This window comes from Haplochromis burtoni, unplaced genomic scaffold (genome assembly GCF_018398535.1).
Source record: "Haplochromis burtoni strain Fernald_Lab_line unplaced genomic scaffold, NCSU_Asbu1 Contig_380, whole genome shotgun sequence".
NCBI lineage: Eukaryota > Metazoa > Chordata > Actinopteri > Cichliformes > Cichlidae > Haplochromis > Haplochromis burtoni.
This window is the reverse complement of record NW_024582741.1, coordinates 52,802-75,981: the sequence shown is the minus strand read 5'-3', so window position 1 is coordinate 75,981 and position 23,180 is coordinate 52,802. Positions and strand designations below refer to the sequence as shown.

The 23,180-nt window shown below is 40.0% G+C and overlaps 2 protein-coding genes across 2 annotated transcripts in view; both read right to left on the bottom strand.

Annotated features, from left to right (window-relative positions):
- Positions 1 to 10,795, bottom strand: part of ankrd33bb (ankyrin repeat domain 33Bb) — a 17,995-nt gene extending 7,200 nt beyond the window's left edge. The window contains exons 1-2 of the mRNA XM_005943775.3: positions 9,516 to 10,795; positions 4,747 to 4,876 (exon numbers count right to left, since the gene is read on the bottom strand). Coding sequence (XP_005943837.1) covers positions 4,747 to 4,876; positions 9,516 to 10,010 — 625 coding nt within the window. The 5' untranslated portion in view covers positions 10,011 to 10,795. The remainder of the gene's footprint in view (positions 1 to 4,746; positions 4,877 to 9,515) is intronic.
- A 3,703-nt stretch (positions 10,796 to 14,498) lies between these two features.
- LOC102312386 (E3 ubiquitin-protein ligase MARCHF6) overlaps positions 14,499 to 23,180 on the bottom strand; it is a 24,495-nt gene continuing 15,813 nt past the window's right edge. Inside the window, exons 21-26 of the mRNA XM_014340574.2 lie at positions 22,998 to 23,179; positions 22,755 to 22,889; positions 22,382 to 22,471; positions 22,082 to 22,214; positions 18,945 to 19,080; positions 14,499 to 18,090 (exon numbers count right to left, since the gene is read on the bottom strand). Of these exons, the coding sequence (XP_014196060.1) occupies positions 18,012 to 18,090; positions 18,945 to 19,080; positions 22,082 to 22,214; positions 22,382 to 22,471; positions 22,755 to 22,889; positions 22,998 to 23,179 (755 nt within the window). The 3' untranslated portion in view covers positions 14,499 to 18,011. The remainder of the gene's footprint in view (positions 18,091 to 18,944; positions 19,081 to 22,081; positions 22,215 to 22,381; positions 22,472 to 22,754; positions 22,890 to 22,997; position 23,180) is intronic.

Below are 23,180 nucleotides of genomic sequence, written 5' to 3'. Positions count from 1 at the left end.
CTGTCCGGGATGTCCTCACAGAGCCACGTCTCCGTAAAACATAACACACAGGAGGAGGCAAAGTCTCTGTTCATGCTTCTCACTGAATCTCACTGAATCACTTTCAGTCCAGAGCAAATTTCCTCCTCCATAACAAATGTGCCGAATCTGAATCTTTTTTATAATTCACCTTTCATGACTTTGTTTGGTCTTAAAGTTTGCAGCATGACTGCTATGACAGGTGTGCCAACACAGGCAGGTGCTCCTGCAGGGCCTCACTTCTGCTAATTCCAGTCATTAAATCAGACCTTTTTGTGGTGCTGTTGAAGTTTGTGCTCCTGTTTTGGTGAGTAAAATTATATTTTATTCGTTTATTTATGTGTGTTGCTCCCATACAGTGTATGGATGCAACTTGTTAACCAGGGTTGCTAGCATTAGCTGATAACATGATTTTATGTGAAAGCATTTTAATTAAAAAAACAACACTAAAGCTACTCATTCTAACATCTGAATCGTTTCTTTCAGGTTTATTTGAGACAGCACTTTGAAAAGTGTTGCCATGCAGAATCTAAAAATATGTCTATCACATTTGTGTTACAAATATTTTAAAAAAATCTTAGTTATGATCTTATTATTTTTAAAACACTTACACACTTTCATCTTTAATGTCATTACTTTGCGTATCCTTTTCACTTGTTTTTTTTTTTTTTGCAGGATGAAATCACACTAGTGCTACAAACCCCAAATAATGCCAAAACCCATGTCAGATTGGTTAGCACTGAGTCATCAAGCAAAACTGTTTAGTGTGCATTAAGATCAGGATGTAGTAATTATGAATTTTTTTAAATATATTTTCTTAGAAATCCAGAGCAATCGGCTGCAACATTCCTAAATGAGCAAAACCAGGCTAAGGCTAACGATGTGAGTGCGATACAGTTTTAGCATTGGGCTGGACACAATTTCATTACTGCCTTGATTCCCAAACTAAGTCTAGAGTTTAGTCTAGAGTTTAGTAAAGGGTCAGGAAGCACTTTTGTGATGGTGCAGTGTGCAGTGTGTGGTGGTGGTCGCCTGAGTCGTCTGAGGTGCTGCTGAAGATTTTTGTGTGAAAAAGGATCGATACTTTTTTAATGAAGCAGAAAATGAAGAGCAGCCTACAGCTATTCATCACTGGCTGCAGTGAGCCATTCATCATTGTTAGCAGATAAGAGGCCAGGGCGCCATGTCTGATACATGTGGCTGCATCACTATGAAATTACTTATGATGGTACGGATTAATGTGAGCAAATAACGGTGATTCTTGCAATGGGAACCACCAGACCCCATTATACAACACAAATCATAATTTGGATCTATTAAAATCGGTGTGACTCATTTCTATGCGGTAGATTTTCTTCCACCATATAGAGCTGTGCAAAAGTCTTGAGCAAAAGTCATTTTTTTCTGTTTTGCTTCTAAGGAACCAGACGTTCTTGTTACGTTTAAAGTGGTCTCAAGCAATAGTTCTGTCGTCTTTCTGATGAGTTTTTCTTTGGACTGAAAATCAGCAGCAACAGGTTTTATGGAGAGATGAAGTCAAACTTAAAAATTTGGGTTCAAATCATTGTCAGCATTGTGAACAGAGGAGTAACAGGGAGTGTCTGACGCTCTGTGATGGTGTAATGGGAGCATTTCAGCCAGTGCTGGTGAGGATCTTGTCAGATTTTGTTTCACTGCACAGTACTATCAGGGAAGTATCTGACTTTCAACAGCTTCATTTTGCAGTGTGACAATCATCCCAAACACGCTTCCAGGCCGTGGATTGGTCTCCCAATGAATAAGCTGCTGAAATTGGCAAGTTACCCTGGAAACAAACTTAAAAGAAACATTTTAAATAAAAGCGGCACGTGATGCCAATCATGCCTTCAGTACGTAATCACCTGCTTCGATTAGTATTTCAATTAAATATTTGGCTTTTGAGGGTTTACAGAGCTCCATATTAAAAAAATAATAATAATTAAAATGTGTGGAAGGGAGTATTTACATAGTCCATCACTGCATGACTACACAGTGATGAACTGAAGTAAACAGACTTTGTGTGCCTTTATGTAGAGTTTAAGCCAAATATAGCTTCTTGTAATTTGCCTTTTGTTTTTGTGATAATGAATCAACACATTTATAAACTTGGACAACCCAAGTTTATAAATTCACCTGATCTCATGCTTTTCATTTAGACACACAAGAAAGCTGCAAATGAAGATGTTGCAGTAAAAAAGGAAACTGAATTTAGTCATGTCCATTAGCTAACTGAAGCACATTTATGATACCTGATGATTTCCTCTAATACACAGTGATGGCCTTTGCAAGTTGCAGTTTGTCCACTTCAAACTGTTCAGATGCTTGTTGATGTCATGGAGAAATAAAAATGAGCTTTGAAACGTAACTTAATTACAGTCTTCATACCAACACGGATGCACAAAAGATTGTCCCTTTTCTTAATCAGCTCAGCCACTTTATTTGCTTCCTTCTGGAGGTGAGCGTGCTCTTCAAAATTTTTCAGAACGGACAAGAAGTTGTCCTTTGGCGCAGCTTGGCTGTTTTTTCATTCTTCTTTTGTCTTGCTGGCTTCTTTCGACTCTCACATTCTCTCCTGATCAGATCAGCCACCTTGAAGGCTTCGTGTTGGATGTGGGCACACAGGACTTCGTTTACCATGATGGTCCAGAAACGTTCTTCAAAAACTATCTGCTCTATCTGTGGCACAGATGATTTTTCATCCTCCCAGAATTTTGGGATCCAGTTACCCACTGTGTAAATTTCCATCTTAAGATGGCCGTAGGTGGTCACGTCTTTCAATTTAAACCAAAAGGTTTCATCGGAAAGACTTTCCAACGTATTCTGGGATCTTTGGGCTTCACAGAGTCGCATGTTTTTCTGCATTTGTTGATGGAACATTTGCAAGGTTGGAAGAAAATCACAGTTACAGATCAACATTAGCAATCTGTAACATAACTGAAGTCGTGTTTGTGGAGAAAACACAGCTCTGGAGCTGTGATGTCATCACATTCTATAAGATGTATCAATGACATATAGAATGTGATTACCATGGAGCTTTTACACACACACACACACACACACACACACCCGTTAGCATCAAGACCTCACTACACTACCTTAGCCCACCACTAACACACACACACACACACACACACACCACACAAGCCCGTTCAGCTATCTTAGTGAGGACCTTCATTGACATAATGCTTTCCCTAGCCCCTTACCCTAACCTAACCATTAAAATGAATGCCTAACCCTACATTTACCCTTACCCTAAATCCTAACCATAACCTAATTGTAACCCTGACACCAAAACCACATTTTGAGCCTCAAAAAGGCCTTCAAATTTGAGGACCGGTGTGTGTGTCCTCACAAGTGACTGTTGGTTCTCACAAGTATAGTAGAATGCAGATTTCAGGCCTCACAAAGATAGCTTGACAGGAACACACGCGCGCGCACACACACACGATGTGATTGCTTCATCTTGTATCAGAACATAGTTAATAAACAGTATAAATAGAACCATTAATCCATCAGAAACCATCTATGTGCTTATACCTTATAAACCTAATATTGGCGTTAATTAAAAATATTAATTACCTTTAATTAAGTTACCAGTATTTTTCGTTAAAAAGCTGATCAACTCAGTTTATTTGAGTTGGCTTAAATCAGAAAAATTGAGGAAGCTGGAATGTGACTAAGTACGTTTACACTATACTGTACTTAAGTAGTCTGTCTCTGTGTGTTAGCCCTGTGACAGACTGGCGACCTGTCCAGGGTGTACCACGCCTAACAAGCAGTGCTTGACAGCTGGGATAGGCTTCAGCGCCCCCCGCGACCCTGAAAAAGGATAAGCGGAAGCAAATAGATGGATGGATGTACTTAAGTAGCATATGAAGCCTGCTTGACTTTTACTTCCCTCTTATGTCCCTCTCTATTGTTCTATCACTATAGTTCAGTTGATTTCACTTTATTAAAGACACACACGAGCAAATAAAATGCAAACATGCAAATTACATTCTGGAGTTCTTTACGCTACACATACAACTGTGCATCAGATTGTGAAATATAGCATGACAGGTAGGAACTCCAACACTAACAAACATTTGGCTTGCACTGCTCCACCTTTGCAACTTTAGCATCAGCCTAAATCCATCATTATATGCTTCAGTGAGTTTCTGCACACTGCTCTCTCTGTAGCTCTTCCACAAAGGAGCAGCGTACATTGGAGTGCAGAGAGAGTCCAGCCTTCACTGGAACACATACCAAACTTACGGCTCAACATATTAGCATGTGCATACATTAAGCGGCATTATGTATTTTATATTTTACTTCATTATCTGAGTGTTTATGTTACTGTTGGAGTTTTGTATCTAAAACATACAAATCAGCCACACAGCTTTTTAAATAACATATAGAAGAAACTTGTTATCACATTTTTACTAAACATTGTATGATCTGAGTAACTTTGACTGTTCTTAGAAAAACAAGAACAATTTAAGATATATAAGATGAAATATTTGTTATTATTTCAAGAAAAAAAATCATTTGCAAGCTGTCATAACAAGAAACATTCTGTAAAAGAATAACAAGAAAGAATTTAAACCATTAGACTGTTAAATTTCAAAAGTATACTCAGTTTCAAAACCTCTGTTTTTAAAACATGTGTGCAAGTATGGACTGTGGTGGGATTTGATTCAAAGGCCTGGGGGGGGGGGGGGGGTGTGTTACCTGCTTGAGCTGCAGTTATAAGAGCGGTGTTCCCCTCGTTGTCCTGCCAGTTAACATCCAGATACGGGCATTGAGAAAGAGCGATGACCACATCCACATAGCCGTTATAGCACGCCACAATCAAGCCAGACTGAAACACAAAAACAAAACACCTTGACATCCAACGTTTTCTTTTTCTGTGATTTATTTCAGCTCCTAAAACACACACACACACACACACACACACACACACACACACACACACACACACACACACACACACACACACAAAATCATTCTTATTTACAGTGAAGCTTGTTGTTATATTCTCTTTTTATGGCTCTATAAAAATGTTCACCTCCAGGACAAAAAGCAATGTGGTGATTGCCATAAAAAAATAAATCTTACTGGTCTGCCTGCTTACATGAGAATAACAAGGTGGTGTTCTGTTTTGTTTTTGTCACAGTGAGTGGGAACACACTCACTGTGAAGGTTTCGGGCTGGACAATCTTTTTTTGCTCTAAACAAAGTTGCTTTGAGCAGATTTGCATTTGTTTTAAAAGGTCATTGCTGTTAAATCATTTAGTGTATCTGGTCAGCAAAGTGGCACACTGCAGGTTCAGTTTGTAGATGACATTAGTGTTAGTGTAGTCAATACTGTGTGTGCGTGCATTCATGCAATGAACATACATTAATTCAATTCAATTCAATTCAATTTTATTTATATAGCGCCAAATCACAACAAAAGTTGCCTCAAGGCACTTCATAGATAAAGAGAAAAACCCAACAATCATATGACCCCCTATGAGCAAGCACTTTGGCGACAGTGGGAAGGAAAAACTGTGAGGAGGTAAAATTATTGTTATTGTTAAAATTATTAACAAGATAATCGACCTCTGTTGGGGTAGCGTTCAGATAGCTGCTCTGCTCTATGTTGGTACAGGTCATTGAAGATGATAACAGTGGGTGGATTATATTCTTAAACTTAGTTACAGCGCTTTCAGAAAGACATCTACTTTGATAAAGTCTACTCTCCACTGCTGTGTAATCAATTATTGTAAATGTAAATGTTATCAGGAAATGATCAGACAGGAGAGGGTTTTCAGGAAACACTGTTAAATGTTCAGTTTCTATGCCATATGTCAAAACAAGATCTAGAGTGTGATTAAAGTGGTGGGTGGGTTCTTTTACATTTTGAGAGAAGCCAATTGAGTCTAATAACAGATTAAATGCCATGTTGAGGCTGTCATTTTTAGCATCTACATGGATGTTAAAATCACCCACAATAATTATTTTATCTGAGCTCAGAACTAAATCAGATATAAAGTCTGAGAAATCAGACAGAAACTCTGTGTAAGGCCCAGGTGGACAATAGATGATAACAAGTAAGACTGGTTTCTGAGTTTCACAGCTGGGGTGGACGAGGCTAAGCATCAGGCTTTCAAATGAATTAAAAGTCTGTCTTGGTCTTTCATTAATTAATAGGCTGGTGTGAAAAATTGCTGCCACACCGCCCCCTCGGCCTGTGCTTCGAGATTTCTGGTAGTTAGAATGTCTCGGGGGTGTTGATTCACATAATCATCCTGCTGCAACCAGGTTTCTGTAAGGCAGAGTAAATCGATTTGTTGATCAATTATTAAGTCATGTACTAACAGAGGAGAGAGACCTAATATTTAATAATCCACATTTCACTGTTTTACTCTTTGGTTCAGATGTGGATACTGTATTGTTCTTTCTTTGTAATTGCTTATGTTTAAGTTGTTTGTTGCTGGTTTTTAGTTTGTTTTGTTGTCTTTTTGGGAGCTGACACAGTCTCTATGGAGATGGGTTTGGGGGGGGGGGGGGGGGGGGGGGGTGTTAGCTGTACTGTTACACCCCATGTAATAGTAGTTTGTGTCCAGTCAAGACAACAAGACATTTTGTGCACATCAGTCTTCCCAAATCGTGTAGTACAACAATGAAAAAATATTATACATGTTTTTGCTTTAGAAGAAGCTTTTATTGCTCAACCAGAACTTGATTGCAAGGCAAGTAATGGCAGTTATTCAACTTTAAGACAATAGCAGTGCCATGAAGTTAAACTATTAAGATTGCAACTATTATTTTTGGTGTTGATTATTCACAAAACATGTCCTTGATTATTGGTCTCATTTAAATTTGTTTTTCTCTGATTAACAGTACAAAACCCAAAGAGGTTTAGATTTGCATGATTTTTTATTTAAAAATTTAAGGATCTAGAATCAGAATGAGTGATTTTTCCTTGTAAATATGTCTTACCTGTACAAAGAAAAACAAAATCCACTGGTCATTGCTTTCTTTATCCATTTGTAGTGTGCACACATTTTCAGTTTGCTTTTGTTAGAAAATGCCAAAGTTTATGAATTGGGCACGCTGCTGGTAAATGCACAAGAAGACTGAGATGGGTTTTGAGGTTTCTGCTGCAGTCTCTGGCCAGTCTGCTTCCAACACAACACATATTAAAGATGACATCCAGTTTGCAGTAATTTGGTCTTTTGTGCTTCACAAAGAGTGCAAACAGTTAGTGGGTTGACCCCACAGTGTTGTAATTCCAAGAAGAATTTCCCATAGAGACAGCAGATCTAAAGGGCATTGGGTAATCGTTTTTCAAACGGCTGGTAAAAAAAGTTTTGGTAAAAAAGCAAGCTGTTGATAGAGATGATGTCAGCCAATTCGATAGCAACACCTTGCTCACTTCCATGACAACACATTCATAATCAAGGCGACCCTAAGGACTTCACATTAATCCAGAACTACTCTCCACTGTGTGTTCCAGCTCAACAGAACATACAGAATCTTCTACCCAGTGTGCAGAAATGTTCAGAAATAAGTTCACTTTCAAATTTATCTTCAGATTAACAATAAAACACAGCTTTCTTAACTTTGTTAAGAACAAAAACGTGCCAAAAGCGCCAAGAACTGTGCTTCCTTTAGTGGTCAACTGCAGCTGGATTCAAAGTGAGCTATCCCATTGACTACCATGTTATAAAATGTCCAACTTTAAAGCATTAATGTGCTGTAAATGTGCCTTTGTGTAACAGCCTGGTACACAAAGAGATTTTTTTTTAACCAACTGGAAACTAGAGTTAGATTTTTGACTCAGACTTTGACTAAAGTCGGCAGCAGTGTTGGCAGCTGAAATGGTTCCAGCTGCCAACAATGGCAACTGGAACCATTCCTGCCTGCTGGGCCTCACCTCCTTTGACTGAAGTCACAAAATTATGTGATAAATAACACAATAAACTTCAACACAATAAACTAAAACTGACAGGCACAAGTAGAAAGGACTATTGAAACTCAATAATTTTAACAATTAGGTTTCTTCTTAATAGAACAAAATAAGCATTACTCTTTTATTTCCACAAGAAATAAAGCACGTAAGACAAACCATATGGAAAATAAATGTAGCAGATGTTATACTTAAAATAAGTGTCACAAGTGCAGCTGGTCAAATCGCCTACTAGTACTGTAGTTTGTGCAGTAGTAGTTTGTGTCTGTGTAGTTAGGCAGGGTCTTTGCACTAATTAGCCAATATGTGTGTGCAGCTTGCTAAGCAAACAGGTGAAATTAGCACTCCACCTTTTCATCTGAATATGGAAAACAACAACATAGCGGCCTCTATGGTTCTTACCATTTAGCATGTGTTTGTGAATTAGTTGTTCTAAATTCACAGGTGGGCGCGAGCATTGGCCACTAAAACAACAAAGAAAATCAAAGAAACTGAAGTAATTGTGGTGTAAAGTGGAAGTGATTCACTGGAAGTGGGATGTCTAAAAATGACCAAGAGACAGTAACCGGGTTTAAAAAAAGATCCTCACCTCACCTGTAGGTGAGATATTGGCAAGAACTTAAACTAAAAGTCAGACATCTATCAAGAATGAAAAGGTATAAATTTCATGGTTATTTCATGGTTTTAGCAATTCATTAGTAACTAAATTGTTTCAAATATTGTTCATTATTAAGGTGTTATTTGATTAGCTTTAATAAGCTATGAGTAGGGCCAGTTTCTATAGTAAGCCTTTAAAAGGTTGGGCAAGGTTGGCAAGCTGCATTGTGACACGGTAACTGCACTGGCCCATCTGTCACTGGAGGCTTAACCAACTGCTCTGAACCTCCTTTAGGATCTGACCTTCAGTGTCTTACTGGGTTTTAAGAGCTGGACCATGCTCAGCTGACCTGACAGAAAAACCAGATATCAGTGATAGAGCAGGATGATGATAGCATTCTTTTACTCAAAGCAGGCATAAAGGGTGTCAAAAGAAAATCACAGGTGTGTAATATTTTGTTTTGCACTTTCAAATTATTTAAATTTAAAATTGCTTGAGGTGTGTAATCTGACACAGTGAATGGTGTGCTTGCATAAATGTTTGTCAAAGTTCTATCATATCTGTATACAACTGAATTATGACCGTAACCTCATCGCATATCTTATAAGCATATTCTTATATGTCTTTTTGAAGACTATGTGCTGATAGCCACCCAGGCACTTTTAATAGATGCTTTTTTTTTTTTAAATCAAGCAGTCTACCATAATATGGTTTTGTTATTGTTCGTAAAGTTAAGTCGAGACCAAGGTAAGACCTACTGACACATTACATGTACAGAAGCAAAGGTATTTATGAACACAACTGTACTAATGACGTTGAAAGACAGCAGCGCAGTTTTGCATTTGTACTGCTATTAATTTCTTCATAAAAAAACATTATTTATGAATAAAAAGGTGCGTGAGACTTTGTCAAAGACATTATTCTAATAAATGCACAGATACCAACTCTTCTGTTTCTGTCCGTCTCCTTCACTTCCTCTTCAGTCACTCCTTGTCTGATCATGATCTTGACAATGACGGCATTGTTGTTGCAGCAGGCCTTGAAGAAGGAGATGGGCTCTGGACTGTCAGAGCTAAACGAGTAGCGCATGTGAGAGGTGACTGAATTGTCGAGGGGATAGAAGGAGTCATCTGAGGCAATGCTCTGTGTGTCTGAGCGATCGGGCAAGGTCTCAAAGTCCAACTCTTCAAATTCCTGGTAGATATCATCCTCATCCTCCCAGTAATTTCGAGTGTAATCGATTTCAAGTTCCTCATTATCTGCCTCGCTTGATTCCTCGCTCTCATCGTCGTCTTTGCCAGCCTTGGTGATGGACATGGCAGGAATATCCATATCCACTTTATTGGTTCTATACTCAGTCTTACTAATTCTGACTCCTCCAGCCACTCCATTCTCTTGAACCTTTGAACCTTTACCTTGTTCCTCCGTTATTAGCACCATTTAAATCCTCCTCCGTCCAAAACACTCTTGGAAAATCCTTGTGGGAGCCAGAAGAAGTCTAGGAATTCTCAATTACCTTGGAGTCCATTGGCTCTCTGAAATATGATGATTCCTTCTACCCCCCAGGAAACTCGATCCTTCCAGTTTCCCGACTTCCATCAGTTTTTTGCTGCGTTGGATTTCCCAAACGAACAAGGACAATCCTTTATCACTACTGATAAGTCTTTGTTGGTGCCAAAGAGGTTAGGATTCCCGAAGACTCCAAAACACAGTGTCCTCAAAGGCTTGATCGTGTGCATGATCAGTTGCTCTGGGCTGTTAAAGTGATGAAAAAAAGAGTAAAGCAGAATAAAGCATCCTAATCTTTCTCTGATGATATTGTCAAATTTCCATTTTCAAAAAAAGTCAGAGAAAATTATGAAATGCACGAAAGCCACTGCGCTTCTCCGTGTGACTCTTTGCAAAGGCACCACCAGCCCCGTTCATCAGATTGTATGATCATTGCACTGGAAATCCAACATGCAGCTTGAATTTTCCAAGTCTCGGTTAGAAGTTAAAGCTGAAGTTGTCTTTTTGAAAGCAGAAGAACCAGCGCGGTCGTATTGGTTCAAAACTGACACAACTGAGCAGTTGTTCCCCCGTGTTTGCTCACGGGGGAACACTGGGTTTTCTTTGATGATCGCCAGCAGTGGGATCGGGAGAGAGATTCTGTTGAAGTACTGCGTGGTAATCCAATTAGATTTCTCTCTAGCTCTAGCCATTTGGTTACATTCACCTCCCCAGAAACGTCTTCTGCTTCAACACAATAAACTAAAACTGACAAGCACAAGTAGAAAGGACTGTTGAAACTCAATAATTTTAACAATTAGGCTTCTTCTTAATAGAACAAAATAAGCATTACTCTTTTATTTCCACAAGAAAGGCTATTGAAAGCACGTAAGACAAACCATATGGAAAATAAATGTAGCAGATGTTATACTTGTGTCACAAGTGCAGCTGGTCAAGCTGACGCCATCTCCCCCACCTCTGCTCTCAACGTCTTCTGCACTTAACACTGCCAGCTTAAATTGGATTTCTCAGCCACATGATCTCATTTGTATACAGGGCACTTTGGAAGGACTGGAATCACTCAGGCCTAAGAGAGTTTACGAATGTCACCTTCAACAACAACTAAGCTACAGCCTAGTTTGATACAATACACTTTATTCACATCACCTTGTGATACCAGCATTCCCTGGATAAATACATTATCTCTGACAAAGGACAAAAGTGTATCAAAAATAGCATTATAGGAGGAAAATCTAAACGTCTAGAGGTGATTGTTAAGTTATAGGCTTGGTTTTGTAAGTCATGTGATCCAAGCCATTTCTATTTTAAAAAATCAGATTTTGAATAAATGGATTTGATTAACTAGATTTTTCAACTTTAATATTTCAACTGACATTAAAAAAAACTCCCAAAGAGTCAATATGAACTCATTTTGGTGAGACTGCTACTTTCGGTTTTGCACCATAATGGCCGTATCATTTTACATGAATGCTAAATAACATGCTAAATAACTACAATACCATTTTGTGCACATATTTCTATGCAGTGTGTTGTAGTAACATTGACCTTCACTACTATTGTATTCTAATTTTTGCCTCATAACTTTTGCACTGTCCACTTCCTGCTGTGACAAAACAAATTTCCCACGTGTGGGACTAATAAAGGTTATCTTATCTTATCTTATCTTACTAACTGTGTTAGCATGGTAAAATTGCACATGATACACCTGTTTACTAAGCATACTGATTAGCATGCATTTTGGTATGGCTGTGAACTTTTTTTTTAATTTTGTTAATCCAAAACTTTTCTTATCGGCAGTTGTAAGTGGCTGGAAATATCAATGAGTTAACGGCTGAAAAATTGCCATTTAGCTAGCTCTTGTACACTTATAGTAATCTCTTCCACAGCATGTCTTATATCCTGTCTTCCTTCTTTCTCCCCAACCAGTCGCAGCAGATGGCCCTGCCCCTCCCTGAGCCTGGTTCTGCCGGAGGTTTCTTCCTTTTAAAAGGGAGTTTTTCCTCCCCTGTTGCCAAAGTGCTTGCTCATAGGGGGTCATATAATTGTTGGGTTTTTCTCTGTATGTATTACGCTCTACGGGGCAGCACTGTTGCCACACAGCAAGAAGGTCCTGAGCTCAATTCCACCATCAGGCCGGGGTCTTTCTGTGTGGAGTTTGCATGTTCTCCCCGTGTTTGCGTGGGTTCTCTCCGGGTACTCCGGCTTCCTCCTACCGTGCAAAGACATGCAGCTTGTGGGGATAGGTTAATTGATTAATCCAAATTGTCACTAGGTGTGAATGTGAGTGTGAATGGTTGTCTGTCCCTATGTGTTAGCCCTGCGACAGACTGGCGACCTGTCCAGGGTGTACCCCGCCTTTCGCCCTATGACAGCTGGGATAGGCTCCAGCGCCCCCCGCGACCCTGAAAAGGATAAGCGGAATGGATGGATGGGTATTACGCTCTACCTTACAATATAAAGCGCTGTATAAATAAAATTGAATTGAACTGAATTGAATTGATAAATAAAGGAATAAACACAAAATTATACCACACAGTGAAACGTCTTTTGTTAAATTTTGTTTATTTGCTCCCAGTTTGTAGATCAGTATACTTGGTTACAATCTGGACATCTGTATCACACAGCTTGGGATTAATTCCACGTAGTCCAATCTTTGCCAAGTAGGTTACAGTACCTCAGGCAGGTAACATTATTAGCTATTATTAGGATAAACTTTAAGCAGCTGAAATTCTATCAGGCACAGGAACATTAATCTGTAGCTGTTAAATCCATCTGTTAACTGTTTTAATTTCCAATGAGCACAATACTTTTTTTTTCTCCAAGTCTGAAATTATTGTTATGCAAAGTAGAAATCTGTCAGAGAAACCTTACACTTGTTTTCTGCCTGAAGTCTGAAGGTTTTACAATAGAGCAGAAAAGGAAATGGGTTTTTTTGACAGTGCTAATCTCTTCTGAACCACAGCCGCTTACTCCATGATTTAATCGGCATGAAAACGTTGAGCCCATTTTGCTTGTTAAAAAAATGAAGCAACAGGTTGGGAAAATCAGATTTAGCTTGACAGCAGAGATCAGGTTTCCACTGCATATGCTCCTAATCTGTATTTGGGCTACCTGTTAAGACTGCCAAATCCAATTACCTTTGTGCTAATGCACAGAAATAACCCCATATCCTATTTTGTAGCCGTTTTTTTTCCTTAGACATCATTCCAGTTTGGAATTAGACCGTTCTGAACCGCTGACACTCACGTATGTGATTGATGTTGTTTTAATTATGAAATAAATTTATGTGAATAAATATTTAGAACACCTGCATGTTTCCACAAAGTAGCACCATGAAACGTGCAGGGGTACTCATATAACATGACTTAGCCACCCCTCTGATTGGAACAAGGGTTTCTTCAGCAATGAGTCTTCGTACCAAAATATGAATTCTAACATAACATTACCACATGGGAGGCCACAAGCCTGTATACTCCTAGTGCCCAGATAAATGGGGAGGGTTGTGTTAGGGAGGGCATCTGGCATAAAATCTTTGCCAAACCAAACATGCGGATGAAGAAGAATGAGATTTCCATACCAGATCGGTTGGGGCTCGGGTTAACGATCATCACTAGAGTGCCGGTGGAAACTGTTGGCCAAAGACAAAGGAAGAGGGGAGGTGAAGGTGTGTTTGGAGGCAACACGAGAGAAGGAAAAGCAGGAGTGAGGAGGTGATTGTGGGGCCTGGTTCTGCCAGAAGTTTTAACTGTTAAAGGTTTTTCCTTCCCATTGTCACCAAGTCTCATCTGATTGTTGGGGTTTTTCTCTGGATAGTTGTAAGGGTCTTTAAAATGCAATTTAAAGTGCCTTGTGAGTTGGCACTAAAAAAATCTAAATGAAATTAATTGTTTTTTCCAGTGCCTTTAACATCATCCAATCACTTTTGCTGAATGAGAAGCTCCTCGGGATCAGTGACAGCACTTCAGCTGTCTCCTGTTTCCCAAGGCTGAAACAATCATTGGTCAGAATTTGGATGCGTTCAAGTCTTTGAGGGGCAGGAGGTCACTGAACAAACTGCTCTCCATCATGGACAACCCATCTCTCCCACTCTTTACTACTGAGGCAGCAGAGCTCACTGCCATAAAGAACCCTTCAGGAAATCACTCCTACTGTTCTCCAAGAAAGTGTACAGTAACTCTTCCATCTGCGACGGGTGAAGACACCTGTTAGGTATCAGATTCACCCCTTGACCCCTATGATCTCTAGAACTCAAACACATCCCGACCTGTCTGGGCCTGTTGGCAGTGCGACAAGTTTAACACCTATTGGAAAAAGAGGTTAAGTGTCTTTAAGGACTTCACATGTAGCTTGGGTCCCAGACTAAACATTTGTTTAAAGGAGACATTGGCCACAACTTGAAGAAACAGCAATCTTGAGGAATCTTTTCAAGCATTTATTATGTTTCATATGACTGAACCAACAATCAGAGCTTTAAGTATACATCTTTATGTTACAGTACATGCCACTGCCTTTTTCCACATATAAAAATAGAAATTATTTCTTCTAAAAATTCAACACTAAAATTCAAAGTGTCCAGCTCAGTTCAAAGACTAAAAAGGTCACTTTATAGCATCATATATTTATATAAGTTGAGCACTCCACACAGCAGTAGGACTACAGCTAAAGTAGCACTAAAGTTGATGTCATTCACAATCGATAGAAAAGCAGTTTGTACTCATTACACTAATAATTCAGTGTGTTGGGGAAAACCTATGATTTAAGTAAAAGCCACTGTATACAGCCAGTTAGATACGGACACATTTCAGTCTCATTGGGGCTAAAATAAATGGAGCTAGCATGACTGTGTTACAGTGGATTCTGAAATGATTGCAAAGTGTGGTACAAGGTGCAAAACATTAAAACATTTGCATAAAAAAATTAGTTACCAAATCAAGTCGCTTAAAATAAAATTTGTTTTATGTTCTCATTAGTAACAAAAATGATTCAGAAAATAGCCGGAGCTCATTTCACTCAGTGAAAATAAATCTTTTCTAAAACCCAATTGTCTGCTTTCTTTCTGGATCTACACATAGGACACATCACAACTCTGTCATGTGAAAGGAGAAATGCTGGGCAGCATAGCAAACCATGTGGTCACACAAGTAAGACAGTGGGAGGACAAATCTCAGACAATGACTTTTCCACATGCACAGTGAGTATAGCTATTTGTAGAAAGTGAAATGTGACTCTGGGGAAACGATTCTTCACATTTAGGCCACATGTTACATGAGAATACCTCCTACAATCTTCAGACGTCACTGCACTTAGTCAACACGTATAGTGATCTAAGAAAATCCAAGGAGATTACATGGAACATGTTGGCTTTTTCATAAAAGTCATTTTTGTGACTTGTTCCAGTTTGTGAAACTGAAAAATTGTACAATTAATTTATTAATCAGTCATTAACTACAGGTGCAGTGGGTGGCGTCTGTTGCAATTTGACTTAAAGCTAACAGTTTCACTACTCTCTGACTTTACTGTGGTATCAATGTTCTCATGAAACCAGCCCATCAAAGAATGTTCAACTACTCCTTAAAATTGTAAAATTGCAAACTAGTTTCACAGATACAAAAATCAGCATCATGCAGGTGTCATTCAAACTTCTCATTTCTATTTAAGACAGTTTCTTTGCAGTACTTATGCTGGTTTACAGATACAGTCTGCTCATTTCATGCATGCCAATGCTAAGTATGCAGGACACAAGAACAACCACAGGTGAATGTTAGTGTTACATAATCGAGGACGAGCCACCTTCTTCCAGCTTCCTGCTATTCAAGGCTTATTTTCAATTAACAGTGAATTTCTTACATGAGAGTGCAGAGAATAATCCATTTCTCCCTCTGAAAATCACCTTAAGGACCTGTGAGCAGGTGAAGACGTGAATGTGGGTCAGTTTCAGCTCATTTGTTCTCTCCTCTTCTGCCAGAGAAGCTAGCATATTTATCATGTTCCGGGGAAAAAAAAACAAAAAAACAAAAAACAAAACAAAAAAAACCAAAAACAAACAAAACCCAAACCCCTCTTTTACTTCACCACAAACTGCTCTACTTAATGTTAACTATGCAACAGTAACACCTGGAAATCCTAATAATATTTAGTAGCAGCTAAGCTAAAAACTACTTTGTTAACTCATTTTAAATCAGGGATGCAGAAAACTCTCAGCTCCATCAAAGCTCGTCTCAGTAACCTAAAAGATTTGGTACCCTACACCCTCAGTTGTGCTGTGAAGACTTTTCCGTAAACAAACGACACTGTCTTTAACCAATTGTCTCACTCCGCGGTACACTAACCAACAGGAGCACAATTGTAGGGACACTGCAGTGATGGGGCAAAAAAAACCCCAAAAAAACAAAACCCTAAGAATCTATGGATACACCATCAGCAATTCCTGCTTTGCAGGTCCTGCAGTGACAGTCAGTTGGGCAAGCTGCGCCCATCTCTCAGTAGAGACACGAAACACATCAGACAACGCAACGAGCCCATTTCTATCTACCCTACAAATATAGACAAAAGTTTAATGTGAAGCCAGCATTAGGGTGTTACTTGTAACTAAATTGATTTGATGTGCTACGTCTTGACCTGACTGAGCTTAGCAAGTCACAGCAATTACATGATTAATCAGAGCAAGTAAATCAGGAAGTAAATAAAGCACCGACACAAGCTGGCTCTGTGTGAGGGGTGCTTGAGTTTTCCAGTTCAGTTCATTAGTCATGTTTCTTATTTTATACAGCTGATTTTCAGGTTAGTGTGAGTAGCTGATTAGCAGCACTGCCAGCTCTGTCATCTCTAAGTCCCTCTAAGAGTGATGTACTAAAAACAAACAAACATTAAAAAAAAAAAAAAACCCAAAAAAACAACAGTCAGTCCAAATTAAACTGGGAAGAACATTTTGCCTCCAGTTATGTCCCACTTTCTCTGCTGAAACCTTTTCCAATCAGACTGTAGGGTCTGTAAATGTAAAAAAGCCCAGTCCAGGGATTTAGCATAAAGAAATGCAGTCACGTCACTTGCAAAGCAGCCGGTGGCAGCCATAGTGTAAACAGTTTGCCTGTGTGTTATCCTCTGCTCATCGATGGAGGCATTTGCAGAAATGAGCTCAACCACCTGCTGTGCTCCCGTGCTGTTTGGGTGTGAAAAACCTTTAAAATTTAATGGAGAGAGCTGAAAACTCATTTGTTCTGTGCTGTGACTTTTCTATTCTCAGGTTTAGACCCTCTCCTTTGTAGAAGGTGAATTTGCTTCATTTTAAAAACCAGACTGATGCCCAAACTTACAGGCCCATGCCTCCAAAAACAAACAAACCACAGGAGCCCGTCCTTGGCGAGTGTGGCCATAAAGAAATGCAATTTTCATTTTTTCTAATTCTCAAAGGGTCATCTACCAGCTCACTCAAGAAATATACAAGACTAAAAATATATGAACGCACACATCTAATAAAAACCACTAAAAAAAGAAAAAAAATACAATCACATTGCTACGTCATTCATGTCTCTCCTCATCACTGACTACTTCATTCTGATAAAGGGAGGTGAGGAAAACTTGTTGATGCACACAGGAACAGAGAGGGATTCTTGTTGTGGTTATGTACAGGTCTAAACAAAGTGACCCAGACACTACTTTACAACATTCACTCAAAGGGAAGCACAGTCTGAGGTAAAAAAATCTGACTTCAACACAAAGCCTTTTAAAAACAAGTGAAATACAAATGAAAACTTCAGCTGCGTTGGACATGAACGTTTACCAGGATGGACAGTTGACGAGTTTCAGTCTGCATTTGAAGCAGACAGCCGAGCAGGAAGAAAACAAAAGAGGTTTCATCACAATACGTTGATGGTGGCTACTGGTGATGGGCTAGTGTGAGTATGCTCCACCGATCCCACAGCACGGTTCAGTCTATGAGGTGGTGCTGTAGGAGGACACGCTCCTGCCCGCCTTACGTTCATAGTTCACCAGTCGCTGTCCAACCAGGTACCTTGCAGGAGGGATGGAAACAGTTAGGTTATTTGTTAGCTTTGCAAACAATTTAAAGAGCAGCATGGAAGGGCACACCACTGACTAGCTAAGATCTTTCCTCGTATTCCCACTGCAGAGCTACAACTGCACTAACACGCTAGTAGGGACAACCCTGGAAGCCGTGCAGACATTTTACACTGTTTAATTTTATGTTGAAATATTTTAGGCAAAATAAAAAAAAATAAAAAAATGAACCACTATAAAAATATTTTTTTTCATGGCGACTTTAAAGTAAAAGGTTTGACTTGAAGACCAACGGCCTCCATTTGTGGTTCGTGTAAGACTGTTTGCAGACAGGTGGCATGCAGAACAGCGGAAATCTGCTCACAACAAAAGCGATCACAGGGAGGTTTTATGTGCAGTCCTGTGAGACCGATTTCATCTAACGACAGCAAGCAATGTCCCACGACCACTTGCCAATGTTCATTTTTCTGTAGTAAACAGTGGTTGCTATGGTTACCAGTGGTAACCAGTCTCCAAGCCAATGTAACTGAGGCCTTAAAAGTTGTCTTCTTGGAAAATAAACTTCTGTGTCGCTCACACCTCCCTACTCTCTCCTTCAGAATTACTGATCAGCTTTACTGATCAGAGCGTGAATACGCATCAATGAATTCAAACATGACCCTGACCAAACCTTTGTCCTGTCAATATTTGACAAACATAAATGGAATCGTGTTTCCACACCAAGGTTCTGCTACTGGATTTTCTCTGAATCCTACCAGAACACCGAGCCCCCCCCCCCAGTGTATATAATAAAATAAAAAATATATATATATATTTAAAAAAAAAAAAAAAAGTATCACCACTACTCACTTGTCATTTTTGATGTGTTCGTAGAGGCGTTTGAACTGTCGTATCTGAAACGACAGGATGGCCAATAGGATGAAGACCATGAGCAGGAACGGATAGATTCTCCTCTCCACAAGTGTCTGCATCTCTGGCTGTACTCCTACATACAGAGAGAGAGAGAACAAGCAGTGAAACAGGAGCTGCTGTTTGGGTCGTCTTCAGGAATTGATGGGCTATAACAGAGAGGGTGAGGTAAGTGCCAGAGAGCAAGTCACTTAACATTTGTCAAGAGTAAACATTGAGGAAAGACTAAACCAATCAGCTGCTTAGAGAACAGCTAACAGTTTATTCCCAGGAGAGGACTGGGAATTCTTAATTGACAGGTTGTTTAAATGCATGTGTTGTCTGTGTGAACATCAGAAATCCCTGTTTAAACCACAGCTACCTTTTAATAGGCTTTGCATAAAAAGCAGATTTTAAATGCACCCTGTCTAAATTAGTGAGGCTCTGCCGGTACCCTGGCCTCTGTGCCTGAATTTTGATCAGTTTCTAATTTAATCAACAACCAACAACATTTATTTTCATTCTCAAAGTTGCAGAGTCTCAGTCTGCTCTAAATTTTCAGTATCAGCAAAAGTTATAGGCAGAGGCCTTAAAGAAAGAAGAGTTAGAAGGGCTCATTTTAGACTAGAGGATGAACTGAGGGGCTACACTAAAGCTGTCCCTCTGATGACCTTTATTTAACTTCTGAGTACATCTTGAACTGTGAATCATCTAAAGCTACTCTAGCGGAGTCCAAGAATGAGTATAATAGGTCTACTTTATGGATCACTGCTATCTCAAATGCTATTATATCTAGGGAAAATGACAGTTCATTACTAATAATCATAAAATAATAATTATGTCTAAGTTACACAATTTGGCCATAAGTTCATTTTCTTGTATTACAGAGAATTATAAGAAATACCACATAATGTAAACATAAAAAAAGAAACCTGTTCATCTGTACTGCACAGACTGACTGTAAAGGTTTTGGCTATTCCCTTTAGAAGCCCCCACTCTGCTTCCATCTACCCAGCATCCTCATCTGTCACACCAACCCTCTGTAGTTAAGGAGGAATCCTTAACTACATCTATGACACTTATGAGTTCTTCTTGTATTCCTTTGTCTAGTACAGGTGTGGGGGAACTACAGGCCTCAAGGGCCGGTGTCCTTCAGGTTTTAGATGTGTCCTTGATCCAACACATCTGATTTAAATGGCTAAATGACCTCCTCAACATGTCTTGAAGTTCTCCAGAAACCAGGTAATGAACTAATCATTTGATTCAGGTGTGTTGACCCAGGGTGATATCTAAAACCTGCAGGACACCGGCTCTCGAGGCCTGGAGTTTGACACCCCCTGTTACAGCAGGTCTCCCTTTCACTCTTCCTGCCATCCTTCTGTCACAAATCACCCCTCACATTCGTCTGCACCCTCTCCACCCTGCCTGCAGTGTTCTGCACCGTCCATTGCTTTGTATTGACTTCAGTTATTCTGAAATCTTCTACCTTCACATTTTCACCTTCTATGCATTTTGTACCTCTCTCCCTCCACCTGTTCCCTACTCTCAGTACAGATCGCAATGTTGTCTGCAAAAATAGTCCCTCAAATCTACCACTGAATTGCTGTCCTCATGTACTGCACCACCCTGAGGCACTCCCACAGTTCCTCTCTTGGCACCTTATCATATGCTTTCTCTGAATGCACAAAGACACAGTGCAACTTCTGACCTTCTCTGTACTTCTCCAGCAACACTTTCAAATGGTAAATGGCCTGTATTTATATAGCGCTTTACTAGTCCCTAAGGACCCCAAAGCGCTTTACATATCCAGTCATCCACCCATTCACACACACATTCACACACTGGTGATGGCAGCTACATTGTAGCCACAGCCACCCTGGGGCGCACTGACAGAGGCGAGGCTGCTCGGACACTGGCGCCACCGGGCCCTCTGACCACCACCAGTAGGCAACGGGTGAAGTGTCTTGCCCAAGGACACAACGACCGAGACTGTCCGAGCCGGGGCTCGAACCGGCAACCTTCCGATTACAAGGCGAACTCCCAACTCTTGAGCCACTGCAGTCCCCTCAGTAAGCAAACACACACTTAAGCTCTTTCTGCTGCATCTTCCACAGCATGTCTGTATCCTGTTTCCTTCTCTCACCCCAACCGGTCGCAGCAGATGGCCCGCCCCTCCCTGAGCCTGGTTCTGCCGGAGGTTTCTTCCTGTTAAAAGGGAGTTTTTCCTTCCCACTGTGCCAAAGTGCTTGCTCATAGGGGGTCATATGATTGTTGGGTTTGTCTCTGTATCTATGAAGCGCCTTGAGGCGACTTTGTTGTGATTTGGCGCTATATAAATAAAATTGAATTGAACTCTGAATTGTTAACCATGCTTCAGCATTGCTTTCCCATCTAGCCTCACAGTGTGCTTATCAACTATATTCCTCTTTTAGTTACTACAGTTGTGCACATCAGCCTGTCTTGAGGAAAAACAAACAAAAAAAAAAAAAAAAAATCAGGACAAGTCTCCATTCTTCAGGGTTCCTCTCACTCTCCAAGATTGTGTGTTTTTTTTTTGTTTTTTTTAAATAAACCCTCCAGTGGTTTTGGTCTCCCTCTCTTTGTACTCTTTCCATCTGCATCCCGAATTATCCTGACCTGCTGCTTGATCAATCTAGCTTGCTCCCTTTGACTAGCCAGTCGATGCAAATGCTTTTCTCTTTCCTTAGTGTCCAGCTTGACATAACTCACTATAAGCCTTTTCCTGTGTCACCTCATTCTCAATGCAATGCTCCTGTTTACTTTCTTCAATTCACTGAGTTTCACACTTTATTCATCACGAACCACTTCCTTTGAACACATTTGTGTAGTAGATTCTCACCACACACACCATCTTGCAGTCTCCCAACACAATTGATATTAAAATCTTAGAGAGGGGGTATAATTTTTTTTTCCTCCCATTAGGCCATCTCCTATTCCAATTACAGAAGGAAAACTTTACCAGAAACATAAATACACCAGAAATCAGTCCTCTAAACACTAAAAAGTGATCTTTGTTGTGTACACTAAGGTACAAGAATATCCATACATCCCTGAAAGAGACATTTCAAGCAACATACCTAACAGTGGTGTAACACCTTTAGAGACTGTGTAGGGCAAACAGAGACATAGCAGCAACACACAGATGACTGGGGCAGCCAGCCTATGCACAATGAAATGGAGGTCAATATTTCTGATGCCGTTAGCATACACCTGCAGGAAGGAAGGAGGGAGAGAGGGAGATTAGTTCCTTCATTCCAGTGTGGGAAAACAGGATTTTATCAGTTTGATGATACTGACATTTTTGCACATTTCTCATCTGCATTGTTTAAGTGTTTATTCGTTATTTTGACTGCAACTTTGAAGAATGCAAGACTGACCTGCTCAATAACGGTTTTAAGCCACCATTGAGGGCCCATCAGTGTTATAGCAGCGATGATTTTAGCATGAAGCACACCCAACGCCCAGTCCTGTCACACAAAGAGTCAGTACATAACCAGGACACAAAGACACCATCGCAAAATATCATCACGTGAATGCTTCTAATGTTGACATGCCAACATCCTCAAAACAGACACAAGGTGTTGATTTGTTGCTGTGATTAGATCAATTCATTTAACATCACAAGCAGCATTAACAAGAAAATAAAATGGTTGAGAAGAATAAAAATAATGCAGTAACTAAATCCAAGAAGTAACAATTTAGTTCACCATTTAGAAATTTATTCACATTTTCTTAGGTAAGTGTTCCTACCTGCCAGGGGTAGAAGAGAGGCGTCTGGTCTAGTGGCACTCTGAGAGGAGCAACAATGACCAGCTCAAACAGCAGACCCAACAGCAGAGGAATTACCGCAGCTAACAGCAGGGCTACCACCACCGTCTTAAGGATCTGTTCCCATCAGGACATCACACCCAATCCATAAATCAGAATACAACTTGCCACAGAACAGCTGAGAAATGATATATTTGCAGTCGGTGGGACAGAAATCCACATTACCATGAGCGTCCACTCGTGGACTTTGAGCATGATGACTGTCCGTCCCTGTGGCATCCAAGACAGCAACACCGTGGCAGCTCGAATGGACAGCCAGCAGACGTAAAGACCGCTGGCTGCTGTGTACAGCTCATGAACCATGGCGCTGCCCATCCAAAAGGACATCAACCAACGACCCACGAACAC